Source organism: Corythoichthys intestinalis, chromosome 18, assembly GCF_030265065.1.
Source record: "Corythoichthys intestinalis isolate RoL2023-P3 chromosome 18, ASM3026506v1, whole genome shotgun sequence".
Taxonomy (NCBI): Eukaryota; Metazoa; Chordata; class Actinopteri; order Syngnathiformes; family Syngnathidae; genus Corythoichthys; species Corythoichthys intestinalis.
This window is the reverse complement of record NC_080412.1, coordinates 27711267-27727375: the sequence shown is the minus strand read 5'-3', so window position 1 is coordinate 27727375 and position 16109 is coordinate 27711267. Positions and strand designations below refer to the sequence as shown.

At 42.6% G+C, this 16109-nt stretch overlaps 3 protein-coding genes across 3 annotated transcripts; 1 reads left to right on the top strand and 2 right to left on the bottom strand.

Annotated features, from left to right (window-relative positions):
* Window positions 1–402: 402 nt before the first annotated feature.
* On the top strand, window positions 403–3016 carry liat1 (ligand of ATE1). Its single transcript, XM_057821287.1, has 2 exons — window positions 403–986; window positions 2452–3016. Exons 1-2 carry the CDS (start codon window positions 860–862, stop codon window positions 2814–2816), a joined length of 492 nt encoding a protein of 163 aa, XP_057677270.1. The 5' UTR covers window positions 403–859; the 3' UTR covers window positions 2817–3016.
* Window positions 3017–3126: 110 nt separating this feature from the next.
* On the bottom strand, window positions 3127–6104 carry LOC130906721 (F-box only protein 40-like). The gene is made up of 6 exons (XM_057821286.1): window positions 6023–6104; window positions 4707–5735; window positions 4356–4642; window positions 4106–4237; window positions 3751–4021; window positions 3127–3681 (listed from the first exon to the last, which is right to left on the bottom strand). The coding sequence occupies exons 1-6, from the start codon at window positions 6023–6025 to the stop codon at window positions 3499–3501; spliced, it is 1905 nt and encodes a 634-aa protein (XP_057677269.1). The 5' UTR covers window positions 6026–6104; the 3' UTR covers window positions 3127–3498.
* A 5342-nt stretch (window positions 6105–11446) lies between these two features.
* Window positions 11447–14749, bottom strand: LOC130906523 (early growth response protein 1-like). Its single transcript, XM_057820959.1, has 2 exons — window positions 14305–14749; window positions 11447–13813 (listed from the first exon to the last, which is right to left on the bottom strand). The coding sequence occupies exons 1-2, from the start codon at window positions 14483–14485 to the stop codon at window positions 12816–12818; spliced, it is 1179 nt and encodes a 392-aa protein (XP_057676942.1). The 5' UTR covers window positions 14486–14749; the 3' UTR covers window positions 11447–12815.
* Window positions 14750–16109: the final 1360 nt, after the last annotated feature.

The following is a 16109-nucleotide window of genomic DNA, read 5'->3' as shown; positions in this document are numbered from 1 at the left end:
TTTTAATCTTTGCAAGCACTCATTTAACTCATTGGTTGCTATTGACAACGCTAGACGTCCAATTGTTTTAGGCGAATGAGAGTTTGTTCATTCGCCATAAAATTAGTAAAAAAAAAAACAACTTTAGAGTTTTACTTGGGGCAATTTTTATAATTATAAATAATCATATACAATGCAATAATGATTATTAATAAAAAATAAATAAATAAAAACAGTATTGATATAACAATTTCAGGAACAAAACGTTTTCAGCTATGGTACTTGGAGGGTTACCTTTTTTTGTTGTAAATTACCGTCAGTGATATATCAGAAATGTATTTACAAATTATTATTTGTGTGAACTAGTTGCGCGTGCCTCCTTATCAGAAGAATCGTGTAGAAATACGTCATGATAAAGCTTTGAAGACGCTTTTATTGTACTTTTTCGGTATGTCTGCACGACTGTCGTACTTCCTTTGGGATTTCCCTTCCCGGAAGTAAAACCGGAAGTTAAATACTCGCTCAAATTCCACATTCGTAACCTTCCTAACATTAGTATAAAAAAAACAATTCGGTTGAATTTGTTCCATTCACGGGGATTTTAATCTTAATTTTATGTTTCAAAGTTCAAAACGAGGCTTTTATGAGAAATCATTGGCGGGCACCCCGACCCTTGCATGCCGTTGCTATGGAAACGTCAAGCGGCGAGAGCAAATGGCCAAATTTTGTTTAGCCCAAGACTCGAGGCCGATCCCCCCCAACTTAAAAGAATTAACCAGAGTAACATCACTCTTTTCGGCAACGGAGTGCTTAAAAACCTTTCAACTCCTTTGTCATTGTTAAGAGACTAAGAAAAAGTGTGACCCATTAGATTGCAAGCATGTCTGAGGAGGAAAACCAGAAACTTAAGAATGCAAGCAGCTGGGACGACAAAAAGAAGAAAAAAAGGAAGAAAAGAAAGAAAAGGAAGAAAGTTGATACTCCACAGTCACCTCCACAACTTCCAGGTAAATCATAAGCGGATTTTTAAGAGGGGCCAGGACCCCCCGCTGGCCGAAAAGTGTCATTGCTTGTAATTGACTTTCCCATATATAAAAGTTGTAAAGCAATAAAACTGCAACAAAAATGAATGAAATGAACAAAAAAAAAAAAAAAAAAAAATTATAATGGGTCAAAATTATTTTTCGAACATATCAGGTGACTAGCAACTAATTTAAAAAAAAATAAAATAAAATTAGGGGAGGGCAATTTTATATTTCAAATGATTTTTTTTCTTTGATTACATTTTTTTTTTCAATTGAAGCAACTTTTTTTAGGATTAAATGATTTAGACACAAATGTCCTACCCATAATATGGCCCAAACACAAAAAGGATTGCTTCAACCAAAGAAAACTTTTTGGATTAAAAATTAAGTGTTCAAATTCAAATTTTTCAATCTCAAATATTTTTTCGCATTCAAAAACTTTTTCCATGATTGAAATTTTTCTTTTTTTGATTGAAGTGATTTTTCTTTTTGAAAAACAAATATTTTTAAGCAACTTATTTTTTGATTGAATGGTAAAGACAAAAATGTCCTAGCCGAAATGTGGCCAAACACAAATCAACATTACTTCAATCGAAAAAGTTGCTTCAATCAAAAAAAGAAAGAAAAAGGGGGGAAAAAATCAAAGAAAAATCGCTTTCACATGCATTTTTTTGAGTTTCAAATTTATTTTTGCATTCAAACACTTTTTTTTTTTTTTTTAATTGAAGCGACCTTTTTTGGTTAAAAATGTATATATTTTGATTGAAGCAACATTTTTTTCATTGAAGCAACTTTTTTTGATTGAATAATAAAGACACAAATCTACCTCGATATGGCTCGGCCCAGGGGATACAATTTTTGACTGGGGTAACTACATTGGCGTGCCATATTCAATGGATGACGATCTTTGCGAAAAGTACTGCCTAAGCAGCCTGATTTAGAATTCCCCTCAAGAATGATGGAAAACAAAAAATGCTTATTGTTAACTTATTTTACAAATATTCTTCTAAGTTAATTTTATTGCTGACACTGCGTTTCGAGGTCATCAACATGTTGGGCCCCCCCGCCCCAAAAGTCAAAACTCCGCCTATGCTACAAATGTTCAACTTTTGGATTCTTAGACAATTTTATGTTCTCTCTAATGTTGCTTTTTAACATATTTGCTGTTGTTGCCATTGACGTCTATTGCCGTCAATAGCAATGACATACACACTCATTTTAACTGTTTTATGGGATAGTTCCATTGTTTGAAAAACTCCATATTCTGTTTTCATTATTTGTAAGCCATAATCAATCAAATTACAATTAAAAGCTAAAAATATTTCACTTTTTTACACCCAAATGACAAAAATAATACTTTTTTTCATGATATTGAAATTTTATAGGTGTGGTATGTCAACGTAATGATCAGTCAACCCTTGTTAACCCTAACCCTCGTTCACCCTAGATGAAGCAAACCCAGTAGTCAAGGCCCCCGAGGTCGTGCAGGTGACAACGGTGCCTCGTGGTCAAATGTCCAAACGGCGAGGAGCATGCAAGAAGAACAAAGAACCTCCAAGAGAGCCCCAGCCCAATCACACCAAAGCAGAAAGCCCTGTTGAAGAGCCGGAGGTGGCGGAGTTGGACATGCAGGTTAGAGAGTGCCTGAGGTGGGAGGGGGTCTTGGAAGACCCTTGGGCAGAGCAAGAAAGGCTCGAGGAATACCGGGCCAACAGGAGGCGCCGCTACGCTGCCCAGAGAGACGCTTGGCCGGCGACTAGCCCTGGCCCCAACCGCACCCCCTTGCCTCTTTTAAGCAACGATGTACTCTAAAAGTCTTTTGAGTTGACTTGAATGTAGTTTAGCATGAAAATGGAGACCTCAAAAATAACAAAACCTGAAAAAACGTTAGATGAAAGCATAACCAATAAATTGTACAATGATGGAATTTCTGTGGTGGAGGACGTATTATTCTTTGGATTATTGAAACAAACTGCTATTGTTGTTGCATGTCAGATACCAGAAGATGAAATAACGAGACAATTGTCTTGCTTGTAATTGCTTTTCATTCCTGAATGAAATTTTACTTTGAAAGACAAACTTGCCTTGTACTTAACTCATTTCAACATGAAAGGCTCACAATTAGAACAAGTCTAACATCTCACAGGGTACGTTCATATGGAGCTTATATTTGGTGCAAAGGTAACTTATCGAAAAAACTTATTTGTTGAACAATTCATCCGTAGCTGTCGGAAATATAACCTGTAGAACTAGAATTAGTTTTTTAGGAGGTTGACAAAGCACTTCAACATGTAGCTCGGAAGTCAGATCTAGGAATGACACCACTTCTGACCTCAAAGTTGTCTTTTCTACAAGTTATTTTTGCACCTAGATCCACAAATCCAAGGAAGGCAAAACAGATCAGCTCGGTAGGTTGCTGGTGAACCTACTTGATCATCAAACAATGATGTGTTAAAAGATATTTATCCACGTATTTTCACCGTTAATCTGTATATTAGTGAGGATTGTTTGAGTGCATTTCACATTGGCGTTTGCACTCGATGTCCGGCAGCAAAACACGATCGTTTCTGCTCTCTCGCTGGTAGAAGGGACACAACCGCAGGTGCTCCGACATGGATGGAATGTCCCGGAATTTCCACCTGTCCACTTCTGAGAAACTACTGCTAAAGTGCCACACCTGCACGCAAAAAATTCCCACTCAACTTTGCAGCTGAGTTGAACGGTTTTGATTTTGATTACACCAGACCTTGTTCTGTGCACTCCATTGGATCCTGCCTCCAGGCCGGACCACCTTTTCCCAGCGCAGGGAGACTATCCCATGTGTTGGCAGAAGCGTGGAGCAAACTTGCCTCATGAGGTGAGACACCAGAGCCAGCTGGGACAGCGATAAACTGTCCAGGAACGTCGCCACGTGACAGAGGAGCTCGAAGGGAAGCGAGCTCAGAGCATCACAGGAAGGAGCATGACTTCCACTGGCCGGGATGACAGGACGCAGCTGGAAGCAGCCCAGATCCTCGCTAAAGGAAAGACTCAGTAAATCCTGGATTGGATCTATTGTCCTCTTCAGATATAATCTAATTTTAGGTTTACGATGACCTTACGTGAAAACCACAGCAGCCTGATGGGTGGACGGTGTGAACCTGGTCTGGCTGAATGTGCAGCCCAAGTATGCTAGCGGACATCGTTGCTGGAACCATCCGTTGACGTTTGTCTGGATGTCACTGTGCACGTTCCTGAATCAGGAACAAAGAAGTAACGCAGTGCTTTGTTGGAACTGCTGCGTAAAGTTTTATGATGGGTGCAGGTTGACCCTGTGTTAAGAAAATGTTGTATGAGGCATGCGTTACAAACTTGTAATGCGAGGCGTATTCCCGCCTGTGGACGGTGTGTCCACACACAGCGGTGAAGGCAGAGCTGGCCTTGTGATGACGGTTGCTGACGCTCTCCAGCTGCAGCTGAAGGTGGAGTTCCTCCTCCCTGCCGGCCGTCAGGTCCGCCAAGGATGCGGCGCTGGCAAAGGGCGCAGAGAGGAATTGGAAAGTCTGCGTGCCCTCATCCTGTAGGAGGCCATCGGTGCAGATCTTCTCGGCGATCAGGTGACCTCGTTGCTCCTTCTCCAGAGAGCACAGCAGTGACGCCTGAGGACCCGCATTCACATGGTGATCATTTTCATCAGCATCATTGTGTCAAGGGTTGTCTGACCTGAACCTCCTCCCAGACGGGCATGTCTTGCCGTGGCAGATCTGCTGTGTCCACGGCCTTGTTGTCCCTCTTGTAGAAACCTGGGTTACGGATGCGACCTTGTTTGGCCGAGAAGCTGCTCGGAACCTTGAAGGTCCTCACAGCCACAATTTTCATAGGTTCCACGTGGTCGTACCTGAAGGTATCCTTCTCGACGTTGGAGGGCGACAAGGGTGAAACCTCGTGGGTGACTGCCGCCTCCGTGACTCCACCCGGCCTCCCGGCCTCGCCTGCGTCCTGCTGATTTCCTTTCCCTGCTTCTCTGCATCCTCCCATGGCCATGCTGAACATGCTCTCCCAGGCGCTGAAGTGATCTAGCTGACCTTGACTCTCCTCTAAAGGCTTCCTGGCCAGTGCCTCACGCTCCTGCTGAGTTAGTTCCTCCTCTTCCTCTTCCTCATCATCCTTCTCAGTAGTAATATTGAAATGAAAAGGGCTAAAAGACTCCCAGGTCTTTGGAGTGGACTCCTTCTCCAAGGCGGCTTTCTTCTTCTCCTCCTGCTTCTTCTTCTCCTCTTCCCTCCTCTTGTTCTCCTCTTCTCCAGCAAACTGTGTCAGCTCCGGGAAAAGCTCCTTCATCTTCAACGAGCGAAACAAGTGCATCTGGTCCTTCAGGGCCATGGCCAGGTCCAGGTCCTTGCACAGACCCTCCTTGCATTCCCTCATTAAATTGCTGTACAATTCAGGGCTCGGGTACGAGTGGGCATCATTAGCCGGCCAACGGTTCCACTCCACGCAGCAGACCACGGCACTTGCCGGGCACGCCCGCAAGTGGGCAGCTAGTTGGGCTCGCGGCAGTTGGGCTGGGCAGCCGTAGTTGAAATTGAGGCAGGGCACGCGGACGCAGGGGCAAAGCAGCAGGTGCCCCTCCTCTTTGCACGAGTGGAAGAGCGCTCCACAACGCAGGCGGCATGCCACGACGGCGCAACATACGCCCGCCTCCACTTGTGCTCGGCAGAGCGTGCTGTAGCAGGAACCACAGTGGGTGTGCTGACACACAAACGCATGTGATTAGCATGGTGTGTGTCTAAGTTATAGATTCTATAATGACCTTATATAGTTTACAAACAGGAAGATTGGAAATGGATTATTTACTAGGCTTCTTTTTCATTGGCTTATAGTACATGTACACTCACACAAGCTTGTAAACACTAAAATCTGACCTTTCAGCTATGTCCGTCATGACTGTCCATTCTTAACCTTAGTGTGTAAAATGTCAACATTTGATAAAGGCATTTATGAATACCCTTTTTGTCAATGAGAGGGTGCGTACTCACCATTTGTTGTTTTTGCACTTCCTGTGCCGACAATGATAAAAACACACAAGGTGCAACATACAGGAGGGAAGCTGGAAGTGCGTGTTGATTTCCAACATGTGTCAAATTGTTGGAGTTAAAATTAGCACAAACTCCTCCCATGGTGTTCAAACAGCTGCTCCTCACACCATCAAGAGTCCCTATTCTCTACATTCATGTTTTATTTCAACATCAACTAGCATGCCAGGTCAGGTCTCAAATATAATTATACTGTATATGTATAATAATTATTAATAATTAATGAATTTTTTATATTATTTCAAAATTATTTTTAAATAAATGAATGTATAAACTTAACAGAGGCTGGTAGAGTAGTCAAAAAGCTTTCTCAAGTAAGATTTGTGGTACTTTAAAATAATATTGCTCAAGTAAAAGTGGTCATCCAAAAAATGTACTTAATTACAAGAAAAAAAAGTATTTGATGGAAAGAAATGAGTCAGGTTATGAGTAACTGCTTTTTATGTTTGATATTTTACAAGTTTTTTTCCTCTATATGAACTGTTGTTATTATACTGTACTATAACCTATTTCATAACCACATTAAGCCAAGAAATTTAAAAAAAAAAAAAAAAGATTAAAAAAAACATTGAATTCTGGTGAGAAAAAATATCTACAGAAATGAAGCAAAATTCTTTCAAAGAGCATAAGTGCTCTCTAGTTGAGAAAACATATTTCCTAATATGAAATTAAAAAGATCATATCTCCGGTTTTCCATGGTCACTCGGTACCAAATAAAAACTGGGAGAGAGGTTAAAATCCATGCTTTTGAGTCATGTTGATGCCAGTGTTTTATGTCAAATACTTAATTTTTTACGGTGCTTTAAAGATGGTACGTGATTAAACAGGCCGTCGTGATCATAGAACGGCAAGCTTGAGTCTGATTGGTATAACGAACGCATGTGATTATTGTTGTGATGTCTCATTAGTGAAACTGGTAGAGCCAGACGCTAATATGTGGCGTTAAAAAGGAAAAATATAACAACTAGTGTAGCCCAAAGAAGTGGGGTAAGAGTATTACCTCTTCACAAATCTACTCAAGTAAAAGTAAAAAGTAGGGCTTGGTAAAACTACTCTTAGAAGTAATTTTTTTTCTAAAAGTTACTCAATTAAATGTAACGGAGTCAATGTAATGTGTTAAACATATTAAAACTATTTTTAAAATAAATACCCACTTTGAAGTACAGTGTATCACAAAAGTGAGTACACCCCTCGCTTTTCTGCAGATATTTAAGTACCGGTATATCTTTTCATGGGACAACACTGACAAAATGACACTTTGACACAATGAGAAGTAGTCCATGTGCAGCTTATATAATAGTTAATTTGCTTCTCCCGTCCGCCTTTGTCTTTCTTCGTTTTTTTTTCTTTCTTCGGGCAAATCTTCACATTTTGTATCTGTCAATGATACCGATGATGATGACAATAAACATTTCATTCATTCATTCATTCATTTATTTTCCCCTGAAAATAACTCAAAATATAGCAATTAATATCTAAACTGCTGGCAATAAAAGTGAGTACACCCCTTAGAAACTACGTACTGTACATCCCTAAATGTCCAAATTGAGTACAGCTTGTCCTTTTCCCTTCAAAATGTCATGTGGCCCGCTACAGGAGTGCTGTCAGCATTGCTGCAGAAATTGAAGAGGTGGGGGTGTTAGCCTGTTAGTGCTCAGATCATAAGCTGCACTCTACATCAAATTGGTGTGCATGGCTGTCACCCCAGGAGGAAGTCTCTTCTAAAGACGGTACCCAATAAAGCCCGCTCGTCTCATCAGACCATAGGACATGGTTTCTTGTGTACCGTCTTCAGAAGAGGTTTCCTCCTGGGGTGACAGCCATGCACACCAATTTGATGTAGAGTGCGGCGCATGGTCTGAGCACTAACAGGCTGACCCCCAACCTCTTCAATCTCTGCAGCAATGCTGACAGCACTCCTGTAACGAGTCCATGACATTTTGGAGGGAAAATGACAAGCAGTACTCAATTTGGACATCTAGGGATGTATGTAGTTTCTAAGGGGTGTACTCAATTTTGTTGCCAGGGGTTTAGATATTAATGGCTATATTTTGAGTCATTTTGAGAGGAAAATAAATTAACTCTATTATACAATCTGCATACGTACTACTTTTCATTGTGTCAAAGTTTCATTTTGTCAGTGTTGTCCCATGAAAAGATATTCTTAAATATCTGCAGAAATACCTGGGGTGTACTCACTTTTGTGATACACTGTAGTTGATGGAGTTTTTCCATCCATTATCTTCCGCTTATTACGGGGTCGGGTCGCGGGGGCAGCAGCTTTAGCAGGGAAGCCCAGACTTCCCTCTCCCCAGTGACTTCAGCCAGCTCCTCCGGCGGGATTCCAAGGCGTTCCCAGGCCAGCCGAGCGACATAGTCTCTCCAGCGTGTCCTGGATCGACCCCAGGGCCTCCCACCGGTGGGACATGCCCGGAACACCTCTCCAGGGAGGCGTCCAGGAGGCATCCGAACCAGAAGCCCGAGCCACCTCAAATGGCTCCTCTCAACGCGGAGGAGTAGCGGCTCGACACCAAGCCCCTCCCGGATGACCGAGCTTCTCACCCGATCTCTAAGGGAGAGCCTGGACACCCTGCGGAGGAAACTCATTTCGGCCGCTTGTATCCGGGATCTTGTTCTTTCGGTCACAACCCACAGCTCGTGACCATAGGTGAGGGTAGGAACGTAGATCGACCGGTAAATCGAGAGCTTCGCCTTTTGGCTCAGCTCCTTCTTCACCACAACGGACCGGTGCAGAGTCCGCATCACTGCAGACGCTGCACCAATCCGCCTATCAATCTCCCGCTCCCTCCTACCCTCACTCGTGAACAAGACCCCAAGATACTTGAACTCCTCCACTTGGGGCAGGATCTCATCCCCGACCCGGAGAGGGCATGCCACCCTTTTCCGGCTGAGGACCATGGTCTCGGATTTGGAAGTGCTGATCTTCACCCCAACCGCTTCACACTCAGCTGCAAACCGCCCCAGTGAGAGTTGGAGGTCATGGCTTGATGAAGCCAACAGCACCACATCATCTGCAAAAAGCAGAGATGCAATGCTGAGGCCACCAAACCGGACACCCTCAATGCTTCGGCTGCGCCTAGAAATTCTGTCCATAAAAATTATGAACAGAATCGGTGACAAAGGGCAGCCTTGGCGGAGTCCAATCCTCGCTGGGAACGAATTCATCGAAACGAATTCAACAAAATCATTGTCTGCCATTGCCAGAAATTGACGTCCAATTCATTTGAACTTGGAGGACTGGCTGTGAATGGCCTTGTTTCAGTGCCGTTGATAGTGCTAGATGTGCAATCCATTTTAACTGGGAAGGCAGGGGGCAAAGGATCGCCATGAATGGTACCCAGTGAGTTAAATGAGTGCTGTGTCATAGATTAAAAATGATTCATGAGTCATTTGAAATATTTTTGCCATTCCATTATGCCTGTGTGCATAAGCGGAGTTTAAGGAGGGGCCAGGCCCCCCCTGTTGGCCGAAAAGTGTTTTTGCGTGTAATTGACTTTCCTATATATATATATATATATGTGTGTGTGTGTGTGTATGTATATGTGTGTGTATATATATATATATATATATATATATATATATATATATATATATATATATATATATATATATATATATATATATAAAAGTTGTAAAGCAATAAAACTACAACAAACATGAATGAAATGAACGAAAAAAAAAAACATATTTTTATAATGGGTCGAAATTATTTTTCGAGCACCTTAGACAGTCATTTGCTTTGCATATATAAAAAAAAAAAAAAACTATATATATATATATATATATATATATATATGTATATATATATATATATATATATATTAGAGAAAAAAATATATTTAAAAATGTTTTTTTTCTTTAATTGAAAATATATTATAACTTTTTTGGGGATTGAATGATTTAGACACAAATGTCCTAATCATAAAATGGCGCAAACACAAAAAGGATTGCTTCAATCAAAGAAAACTTTTTCAATGAAAAATTAAATGTCCATATGCAAATTTTTCAATCGCAAATATTTTTTTGCATTCAAAATTTTTTTTCTATAATTGTAATTTTTCTTTTTTTTGATTGAAGTGAAGGAAGTGGGAAAAAAAATCAAAGAAACATAGCTTTCACATGGATTTTTGTGTGTGTGTGTTTGGAGTTTCAAATTTATTTTTGCATTTAAACACATTTTTTTATTGAATATATATATATATTTGTTTTTTTTGGGGGGGGTTGAAAATATATATTTTGATTGAAGCAACTTTTTTTTTGAAGCAACTTTTGATTGAATAATAAAGACACAAATCTACCTCCAAATGGCTCCGCCCAGGGGATACAATTTTTGACTGAGGTAACTACATTGGCACGACACCAGCGGGCGTACCAAATTCAATGGATGACGATCTTGGCGAAAAGTATTGCCTAAGCAGCTTGATTTAGAATTCCCCTCAAGAATGATGGGAAACAAAAAACGCTCAGTGTCAAATTATTATTTTAAATATTCTTGTAAGTTAATTTGATTGCTGACACTGCGTTTTGGGGTCATCAACATGTTGTGCCCCCCCTGCCCCAAAAGTCAAACTCCACCTATGCCTGTGTATATCTATATCTATATCTATCTATCTATCTATCTATCTATCTATCTATCTATCTATCTATCTATCTATCTATCTATCTATCTATCTATCTATCTATCTATCTATCTATCTATCTATCTATCTATCTATCTATCTATCTATCTATCTATCTATCTATCTATCTATCTATCTATCTATCTATATATATATATATATATGTGTGTGTGTGTGTGTGTGTGTGTGTGTGTATACACATTTGAAGTATTATTGCCATTCCATTATGTGTGTGCTGTGTGCATACACGCAATGGAATGGCAAAAATACTTCAAGTGACTCATTCTCAGAGAGGTTCTTGGTCTTTTTACACTATGTATTCTATAACAGTAGCCTTGTCAAACCTGTCTGGCTGGTTTGTGACGCTGCACAGAGGCGTTTTTAATTTATTTAGCAGGAATTAAAATCCCTTCAGAGAATGAAGCCGCCGTAAACTGGGTGTGTTATATACGCAGGCGTAATGCGACTGTCTCAACGTCTGCCAAGTAGGAAGCTCCATATTTGGGCATAAGGACATCCGCTGCAGCAGGAGGAAACTCTATATTTGGTTTGAAGGGCATGGCGTTTTTTTTTTGTTTAGTTTTTTTATTACTGGCTGAAAGACCAAAGTTCTGTCACGCGCGCGCACACACACATAGTTACATAAATGCATTATGATTATTTTATGCTGTATGTCACCATGCGGACCCAATTGTTTTGAATCCGCAACCAGTAATATTTTGTCCTCAGTGAAGAACATGTGATGCAATTATTGTGATGAACATTTTTTAATCACATTTGGTTTTGACTGCGTTGAACATACAAATCTTCATGATAGGTAAATAAAATATACATTTGTACAAAAATATGACTATATATACACATATATATACACACCACAGTGAATTTGTACATATATTAACAAAAACTGTTCATAAAAAGATTGTTTCATGAGGCTTTTAGAGTTTCTAGCTAATTCCCTGCCGTTAACGGCGATAGAGGTGCAATCAATTTTGGACTATACGTCTATTAGGAGTGGGAACCTCTTGGTACCTCACGGTACGATACGATTTGCGATACAAAGCTCACGATAACGATGATCTGACGATATGGCGATACAACGATTATGGATACATTGGTCAGGAAATCATTCTAGGATAGTCTACAAAAAACTAATAAACAGAAAAACAAGCTTCTGCTGTGAATGAGAATGAGTTTATCACTAGTAGACGTTCAATCCGTTTGAAGTGAGAGGGATGGCAGCGAATGAACATTCATTCGCTGCCATCCCTCCCACTTCAAACGGATTGACCGTCTATGGCCGTAAGAGGAAGCCAATGCCAGGCAATGAGGTAATTTTGGGCCATTTACCTGTTGATTTTCAGTTACTTACTGTTGATTTTGGGGTATTTTATGGGTCACTTCCTGTTTATTTTGCGTTACAGAACAGGCAGTGACCTGGGAATCACCCAAATGAATAGGCAATGACTCAAACTCAACAGGAAATGACGTGTAAATACCCTAAAATGAACAGCAAGTAAGCTGTAAATGCCTCGAAAATCGGACCGAATGACTGTGAATGCCCTGGTTTGGAATGAACGAACCTTCCCAGTGTAAATGGATTGGGCGTCTAGCACCGTCAATGGCAGCTAAAAAATTGACACCTTTTTTAAACGATATCTCGATTGTTGACAGGAGCATATCGATAACCTTATGGGATACAACGTATCACGATATATCACCATTTCGATATTTTGTCACACCCCTAACGTCTATAGCCTACCTGTCGACGGCATCCATTGTTAAAAAGATTAACTAGACAAATATTTGCTCCTCCCTCAAACTGTTTTCTACGCTGAGCCCTCGCAACAAAGATAACCCCAGTAAACATAAAATGCAGTTTTCAACTCAACAAATTATTGAAGCTAACCCTCCCAGTCAAAATGAATTGGATGTCTATTTCTGTAAATGGCCGCAAAATAATTAACTCATGAGTTAATTGTTTGATGATCATTTTTTTTCTGGTAAAAAGCAAGTGCATGGTCTTGTTCACTGCTCACAGCTATAATGTTTTACTTGTAATGTTTGCCCTCAGTGAAACTCTCAGAGGTCCGACTTCATGTTAGCAAAGGCCGCTCCGACTGAGGGGACGAAGAGCGGCTGAGGTTGGGGAAACTTGGGAAGGAGGAAGGGGTAAAGATGGAAGGCGTGGGCGAGGGGGAGCCGTGAGCAGGTGAGGAGTAAGAGGAGGAGCAAGCCGAGGAAGTGGCGGGAGGCGTGGCGGTGACTGGCGGAGGGACACGGTTAGCGTTGTGGTCCCGGTGCCGCTGGTGGATCTTGGTGTGCCGTTTGCGTTCGTCACTACGGGCAAATTTGCGACCACATTCGCTGCAGGCAAAGGGCTTCTCGCCCGTGTGGGTACGGATGTGAGTGGTCAGGTGGTCGCTGCGGCTGAAGCTGCGCATGCAGATCCGACACTGGAAGGGTTTTTGGCCCGTGTGCACACGCACATGGCGGGTCAGCTCGTCCGAGCGCGAAAAGCGGCGGTCGCAGCCCTCTGCCGGACACGTGTAAGGACGCTCCTGGGAGCCTTTGCCTTGTGACTTTCTCCTGGACAGCTTGGGGAGCTGGCAGGCGGGGGTATCGAGTGGCTGGTTTGGTACGTGCGAGGAGGAGAAGGCCTTGATGGTGGAGAGGGGGGTTAGCGGCGGGTGCGGGGGATTTCTGTCCCTGTTTAGGTGTGGCTCGGCATCCTGCGACTGAGGCAGGACGTAGTCCGGGAGCACAGACTTGGACGCAGGGTAGGCTGGAGGTGGACCCTGCGACAGGAAGGATGGCTGGGTGTCGAGGTTAGAGGTGAAGGTCGGCGCCACAGGGAGGCCCGTGTCAGCGGGGACACAGCTGAAGCTTGGGGTGGACGTCACTGACGATGAAGAAGGAGCTGCCACACTGACCAAACCGCCCAAGAGGCTGAGGAGGGGCTCCGGCCACAGGCTGCCGCCCCCTCCGGATGCCGAAGACTGCTCGAAGGTGAAGCGGCCGCTGTACGCCAGAGGGGGGATCCGGGGCGTCAGTGGGGGAAGGCTTTGCAGGTCAGCCAGTTCTGACAGGAGGTCTGAAACAGAACAGAGAAGATCAGAACACTGGACACCAGTCCAAATTGACTCATTGGCTTCCGTTGACGGTAATAGACGTCCAATCCATCTGAACAGGGAGGGACTAGAAGTATGTATTTGCATACAGTGTATATAGATACCACAAGATGGCACCAAAGCAATATTTTCACATGTGAATGAAAACCCTCCCAGTCCAGATGGATTGGACGTATATCGCCAGTCAATGGAGCAAATGACTTAAAACATCAACTTCTCGATTTTTTTTCCCATGTAGAATTGCATAGCTGCCTATAGCTGAATGTTTATGAACGTTTTTTGACCAAGCCAAATATTTTATATCATTAAAAAAATACTTTACCAGTAAACATAAAATGTCCCTGGAAGTCGATACAGTGTACTGTATTGTATTTTCTATTATATTGTGGGTAAAATGTGGGCCCGTTTAGCATCAAAACAACCCGTGTCAGTCATTCCCGGACATGCCACCCACCTCCGTAGTCTCCGGTTTCACCGCTCAGCAGAGCTCCACCCTCGGCGGCGTTCTGCAGAAGCATCTGCAGCTCCTCCAGCTTCGGGTAGCCGTCCAGCGGCGACACGACAGGCGGAAAGCCGGCGAGGGGTTCGGATATCTGCAGGGCCGAGAGCAACAGCTCCGCTTTAGTTGCGGCCATCTCTCTAGGGGTCGGTCGCTCCGGCGCACTGGCACTCCGGCTCCCCTCTTGCCCGGGGACCGTACAGGACGACCCGGCTTGCTTCTTTGTGGGGCTCGGACTTTCGGAAGAAGCCAACGCGGGTGCGGGTCTGGTCCGGGATCCCACGGAGAGCCCCGGGTGGACGGATAAGGTGATTGTGAGGGAATGACGCGGTTTGTGTTTTCACTTCTTCAGGCGGTAACAAACATAAACTCAGACAGGATTCCTCCGTCAAGCAGGATTTATATAGACTCTTGTCATGACGTACATTACCAAATAAGGCGCGGCGGAAGCCCATATTTGGACAGAGTCGGGACTTTCCTGTTGTGCTGCCTAGCGGACTTCCGGGTATGGAGCCGTTTTTCGTGCATGGCGACTTATTTTCCGAGCTTTTCGGTGGTGACTATGAACGCAAAGATAATTACTCCAAATAGAAGCGCGTCTGTGACTGCTTAAGCCATTACAACCACCATGATCGGAAGTGTCAGATTTGGCCTACATCTAATGAAGTCGCTTGTTTAACGTCACCACTTCCACGGGCCATATATGGGTTTCTTCCGTCCGGAAGTCTTCCTGGAGAGAGACTCTTTCCTCGCCGTTCGTGTTAAGGAACAACGAAAAATAAAAAACGATTAAAAAATAAAATAAAATAAAGAAAGAAAGAGACTGACTGACTCACGTGGACAAAATGATAGCATTTGATTTGTGACTACTGGTAAAACAAATTTAGAGATGGTTAATCGAAAATTATCAGTGTAAAACGAATGTGCGAGTGGTTAAATGTGTCATATCAATAAAGGTTTCACTTTTTGGGATATTTGGACCGTGTACTTAAGCGCTCAGGTTATTTGTGCTTGTATGTTTCCTTATACTGTACTCAGGGCTGTCAACAGACTTGCAGGGGCCTGGGGACAAAAGACCGTTATAGGGCACCCCCCACCCCACCGGCTTGTCACGACAAAGTATGCAGTACTTTTAACACTTTGCAAGCAATAAAAGTGTACATTTTCAAATTATTTAATTTGAGATGGACGGTTAAATTGAACAGACCGTAATGTGATGTGACACAATATAAACAACAATTTCCATCTATTTTCCCATGTAGGCTACAATGCAATACAACTGAGAGTGCTATGCCTGCCTGCTAAGCAACAAAACAGTATAACTAAACATCCTGTGTCTGCCCCCTCCACATGGGAGTGGGACACGGGACGCGCACCCTCCTCAGCTCTGACTGTGGGCTGCCTGACAGATCCCTGTCTCTCCCTGACAGACTCCTCTGCTGTTCCACTGCTGCTCATTTGTGCTGTTTCAGTGATGGATTCGTATTAGCGTTTGCTATTAGGTGAACAAGATATTGACTAATAAAAAAAAAAAATAACAGCGAGAGCAGCGTGCCTTCAAATGGGTGCTGCATACTCTTGTACTGTAGGTGGGGGTATGCACCTGATAGTTGCTTGCAATCCGCCATTAAGATAAGGTTTCGGGAGTTTTTTTTTTTTTTTTTTTTTTAAGCTTGTGAAGCTTCTGTTTACAGTGAAGTCAATGTTATTACTTTTTTTCTATTCTGCACGGTTTTATAATATATTGTGGCATCCCAGTG

Bases quoted from the DNA above. Each gene is read 5' to 3' on its own strand.
- liat1 (XM_057821287.1), top strand. From the start codon at position 860: ATGTCTGAGGAGGAAAACCAGAAACTTAAGAATGCAAGCAGCTGGGAC. The intron at 987-2,451 runs GTAAATCATAAG...CGTTCACCCTAG, and splicing joins GTCACCTCCACAACTTCCAG to ATGAAGCAAACCCAGTAGTC.
- LOC130906523 (XM_057820959.1), bottom strand. From the start codon at position 14,485: ATGGCCGCAACTAAAGCGGAGCTGTTGCTCTCGGCCCTGCAGATATCC. The intron at 13,814-14,304 runs GTGGGTGGCATG...GTTCTGTTTCAG, and splicing joins TGAAACCGGAGACTACGGAG to ACCTCCTGTCAGAACTGGCT.
- LOC130906721 (XM_057821286.1), bottom strand. The intron at 4,643-4,706 runs GTCAGACAACCC...GCGGGTCCTCAG, and splicing joins CCGTCTGGGAGGAGGTTCAG to GCGTCACTGCTGTGCTCTCT. The intron at 4,238-4,355 runs GTTTGTAACGCA...TTCCTGATTCAG, and splicing joins GAATACGCCTCGCATTACAA to GAACGTGCACAGTGACATCC.